Source organism: Amphimedon queenslandica, unplaced genomic scaffold, assembly GCF_000090795.2.
Source record: "Amphimedon queenslandica unplaced genomic scaffold, v1.1 AMPQUscaffold_13470, whole genome shotgun sequence".
Lineage (NCBI taxonomy): Eukaryota > Metazoa > Porifera > Demospongiae > Haplosclerida > Niphatidae > Amphimedon > Amphimedon queenslandica.
In genome coordinates, this window is record NW_003546294.1 from 18,935 (window position 1) to 23,693 (window position 4,759).

Consider the following 4,759-nt stretch of genomic DNA (forward strand, 5'->3'; position numbering starts at 1 on the left):
TCTTACTGGTTCGATAATAGTAAGTTTGTGTAGTCTAATATAAATAGCTACTCTATTCATTTATAAATTAATTAGTTATAATTGTGATCTTCCTGTGTGCTATTAGGTAATGATGTTCAAATACCAAAGAAGGAAGTGCAAGTGGAGGTTGATTGGCTACAATCAGTTGATAACTCGCCTCTTAACTGTGAGTATTACTATAGTATTACATTCATGACATATCCCATTGTGTATAGATTACACTGGACAAGACTTCTTGAGTGTCATAGAAGCTATTCATCATGTTTCTAACTGGGAGGATCTGGGACTAGCGTTAAAACTTGATCCACCTATCATGGATATTGTCAAGAAATCACACAATCATATTGTTGAGGAGTGTCGCAAAGATATAATCCAGAGATGGATGATGACCAATGACCATCCCTCATGGAGGAGCCTCTGCCTTGCTTTGTGTACTATATCAGTAGGTCATCCAAACTTAGCCAAGCGTATTGGAGAGATGCATCCAATCAAACCTGCTCAGCAGTATAATGAACCATTTGATGAAGAAGCTTCTTCTCAATCAGCTATGCCTACACCTACAACTTCTACTGTCTCTCCTTCTCTTCCTTCTCACTCTATTCTTCCTCCTCCTCTTTCTCCTCCTAACCAGCATCAATCCTATTCAAAGCCAGTAGAAGAAGTTAGTCAAGGAGGTTCCATGTTATCTAGAACAAGTGATGTGTACCAATGAACCTTACTACCAACAGAAAAGTGCAGGGAGCACTGAATTAGTTTAACTAATTTTAAAAGAAACACGATTATCACTAATAGACTACTGAATTATTATTTGCAATTTTTATATCTAGATCTAGTCTATATAATAATTTTTAAATGCAAACCCTGATTGGTTAATTTGCAGCTTCAATAGTCTAAATTTAATTAAATATGATGAATCATTCTGATTTTACCATGAATATTGTTATTGCCAGCCCGCCCCCATTCTATAGTCCACAGAAAAAACTAAACAAGATGAACGCTGCTTTGCGCTTTCTTGTTGCTGTATTCTTGCTCTATTCTGCAGGTACTAATGAGCTCATGGTTGTAACTAATAACTGTTGCATCCTTTTTAATTTTTAGATGCTCAAAATTGTAGCTCTACTGGTGCAGTTCGTCTAGTTTGGGGTGCTGGTTCCTGGGAAGGAAACTTGCAAATATGCCTGAACGATATATGGGGCTGGGTCTGCCACAACTCTTTCAGTAGTGCTGATGCAATGGTTGCCTGCAGGCAACTGGGGTACTCAACTGGAGGTTTGTAAATATAAAAAAACTTGCAATAAAAAGCAAAAATACTTTCTGCACTATGATAATAGGAGCTGTTGCACGAAGTAGTTCATACTATGGTTGGGGTAATGGTACTGTGTGGATTGATTATGTTGGTTGCACTGGCTCAGAGACCACTATTAACAACTGCCCCTATTCAACTTCCCTGACTAGCTCTTGCACAGGCACTACTATTGCCGGAGTGGTTTGCCAGAGTAAGGGGAAGTCATCTCAGCTATATATGTATCATGATTTGTCGTTTAGGTGGTGGAGCTTGTAACAATCATGATGTTCGTTTGATATCAGTCTCAGCATCTTATAGGTCATATGGGCGTGTTGAATTTTGCTATAACAACCAATGGGGTACTGTTTGCGATGATGGATGGGATACTACTGATGCAAGAACTGTTTGCAGGGAACTTGGTTTCGATGGTAAAGGATAGTAAAAATCTGCTAGTTTGCTTTCTTCTAATGTTTTTCAGGTACCACTGGAGGCTATTCTTGTTGTGCTAACTATGGTCAAGGTTATGTGCCGATTGCTATTAGAAACGTTGGCTGCACATCTTCAAGCTCTAGTCTTTCTTCCTGTACTTTCACTCCTGGTTCTTCTGGTTGTTCTCACAGTGAAGATGCTGGTGCATACTGCTATGGTCAGTTAATGTATGATATTTACTGTGTTATGATAAAATGATGTATTAGGTAGAGTAACTGGGACGTGTACCAACGGACAAATTAAACTTTGGAGACCATATAATAATACCGGCCCAACTAATGAAGGGATCACACTTGTTTGTCGTAGTGGGGTATGGAAGAGCATCTGTGGTTATAGTTTCAGCTGCTATAATGCTAAACTGATGTGCCAAGCAATGGGATATCCTGGGGCACTTGGTCAGTGAGACAATATCTTTCAACTTGTTTATTTTAGCATAGATTTTAAAAGTGTTACTGTACCTCTTTTTATGTAGGAACAAGGAGCAGTACTTACTACTATGGATCATACCATGATAGTTATTATGATACAGGCAGCTATTACTGCTCTTCATATCACACGTCACTTTCTCAGTGTTCGTATTCTGCGTCAACTTATTGCTGTTCATATTCATGGTGGGGTGGTTGCCGTCGATACTGCAATAGATGTACAGCTAGTGGCTATGAAATTGGTCTTGTCTGCTACTCACCTTCTCAAGGTATACCATATACACTACAATCATATATACTTGTAATTAACAATGAGTGTTTGTGTAGCTAATAATTGCATTGATGGAGCAGTGAGACTAGTCAATGGTACTACTAGTAATGAAGGTAGAGCAGAGTATTGTTATGAAGGAGACTGGGTGCCATTCTGTGGTATGTCATCAGCAACTGCTTCACTTATATGCAACCAACTGGGATACAACTACACTTGTAAGGAATATATACATATACTTGCTTACTGTTTTTAAATATTTCAATCATAGATGGTAGTGTTTTTGATGACGAGAGGTTTGGACGAAGCAACAAGCTGAGCAGTTTCAATCACAAACACTGTGGCACTGGGCACCTTGCTTTGTCTCAGTGCATTGAAGCAAGGAAAGAAAGTTCATGCTACATATTAAATTCAAGATGCACGACAGAGTATAGTGTACGCTGTTACAGTGAGTTATTGACCTCATATATTGATGAAGTACCAGGGTATAATTAATATTACTTTTAATAGATCCTGGTTTATGTACCACTGATGGACAACTTCGACTGGCTAATGGTACAATTCAACAAGAGGGCAGAGTTGAAATATGCCTGAATGGAGTTTGGGGAGGCATCTGTGAAACTGGTTGGAGCTCACCTGATGCTACTGTATTCTGCAAAGGGCTAGGATACAATGGACCTGGTTTGCACAAATTATGCATTAAACATACTAATGAGAATATAAATTATTATAGGTCCTAGTGTGTACTATGATTCTTATTTTGGTGAGACTTATGGTCCAATTATATGGAGTTATGTTGGTTGCTCTGGGTTTGAGACTAGTATTCAGAGCTGTAACAAAAATGTTCAACCAAATTTTAACTGCACTCAGCAAAACGGGGCAGGAGTTTTATGCAAAGACCGTTAGTTAAATTCCCTTAGATACCATAGCTAATGTGCTTTATAGAGTGTCAGAATGGGGACATACAATTAATTGGTGGCAAGTATTCCAATGAAGGGACTGTTCTTGTATGCTACAATAACTTGTGGGGTCTAATATCAGACACAGCATGGAGTATGGGAGATGCTAGAGTTGTTTGTAACTCACTAGGACACAGTGATGGAAGTATGTCATTCATTCAGTGTTAATTTTAAACTCATTTCTTTATGTTTTAGTTGCTACACCTATTACTGGGTCATATTTTGGAAAGCCAAACCTTATGGTACATTTCAGGCATGTGTCTTGCTTTGGTCAAGAAATGGACATAACGCATTGCTCTAAGACAGTACTTTCACTGAATAATGGTAAACTAGCTCTTTCAACTGATGAAGTGGCTGGAGTTGATTGTATTTATGATGAACCAAGTGAATGCATTAAAACACCAGACTGGGTCAGCACTCCGGGAACAGAATGTATTCCTAATGCTAATGTAATAAGAGTACAAGGTAGTCAGGAAGCAGGTACTGGTAGATTAGAGTATTGTTATAATGGATACTGGTCACCATTCTGTAAACTGGATCCTGTGGCTGCTTCTGTTGCTTGTAGACAAATGGGGTTTACTAGCTATACTGGTACGTTAGTAAAGAAATAATTCTTTTATGGTCTCACCTTTCTTATAGCTGCTTCTATTATCCCAACTACTGATTATGGAGTTGTTAGAAACTTCAGTTTGTTTTACAATATTACGTGCTCTGGATTTGAATCTAGCATGTCTCAGTGTACAGTCCATACTTCTGAATGTACCCCTTGGTGTCCACACACTAATATTGCCATAAGATGCTTCAGTAAGTATAGATTAACTTACTGTTCTCAATTATCAATGATCATATAGACCCTGGCATGTGTACTAATGGTGAGACTAGGCTAGTTAACGGTATCATTGAGAATGAAGGAAGAATTGAAATATGTTATAATGGAGTGTGGGGAGCTGTCTGTGATAAAGGATGGGATAAGACTGATGCACACGTACTCTGTACACAGTTGGGTCATTCAGAAAGAGGTAAAGTAATGACTAACCTAATTATGCTCATTGTATTTTTCTCACAGAGCCAGTGTCCTATTCTAACTCTTCATTTGGTGCTGGGTATTATCCCATTGTTTATTCCAACTTTGCTTGTGGAGGATGGGAAACTGACCTTGCTGATTGTGGTAGATCGGTTTATCCTCAATCAAATTGTTCCAGGGATCATGTTGCTGGAGTCTTGTGCGGATATGGTAGAGTGTTCAAATTAATTCTCTTATTTTATGCCTGAAATCATTTTACAGATTGTGATGATGGTGATGTTAGAATAG

At 38.5% G+C, this 4,759-nt stretch overlaps 2 protein-coding genes across 2 annotated transcripts; both read left to right on the forward strand.

Moving 5' to 3' along the window:
• Positions 1 to 8: 8 nt before the first annotated feature.
• LOC109580939 (uncharacterized) lies at positions 9 to 902 on the forward strand. Its single transcript, XM_019994547.1, has 3 exons — positions 9 to 19; positions 107 to 187; positions 237 to 902. Exon 3 carries the CDS (start codon positions 335 to 337, stop codon positions 731 to 733), a length of 399 nt encoding a protein of 132 aa, XP_019850106.1. The 5' UTR covers positions 9 to 19; positions 107 to 187; positions 237 to 334; the 3' UTR covers positions 734 to 902.
• Positions 903 to 951: 49 nt separating this feature from the next.
• LOC105312140 (deleted in malignant brain tumors 1 protein-like) lies at positions 952 to 4,759 on the forward strand. Its single transcript, XM_011404542.1, has 17 exons — positions 952 to 1,063; positions 1,120 to 1,290; positions 1,353 to 1,517; positions 1,567 to 1,734; positions 1,785 to 1,952; positions 2,002 to 2,105; positions 2,268 to 2,406; positions 2,548 to 2,706; positions 2,760 to 2,936; positions 2,999 to 3,169; positions 3,222 to 3,389; positions 3,434 to 3,592; positions 3,643 to 4,038; positions 4,087 to 4,251; positions 4,299 to 4,471; positions 4,514 to 4,681; positions 4,733 to 4,759. Exons 1-17 carry the CDS (start codon positions 952 to 954, stop codon positions 4,757 to 4,759), a joined length of 2,790 nt encoding a protein of 929 aa, XP_011402844.1.

Excerpts from the sequence above, each read along its gene's own strand:
- LOC105312140 (XM_011404542.1), top strand. The coding sequence starts at position 952 with ATGAATATTGTTATTGCCAGCCCGCCCCCATTCTATAGTCCACAGAAA. Across the intron at positions 1,291-1,352 it reads ACTGGGGTACTCAACTGGAG|GAGCTGTTGCACGAAGTAGT; the intron begins GTTTGTAAATAT and ends CTATGATAATAG. Across the intron at positions 4,039-4,086 it reads GGGGTTTACTAGCTATACTG|CTGCTTCTATTATCCCAACT; the intron begins GTACGTTAGTAA and ends CCTTTCTTATAG.
- LOC109580939 (XM_019994547.1), top strand. The coding sequence starts at position 335 with ATGGATATTGTCAAGAAATCACACAATCATATTGTTGAGGAGTGTCGC.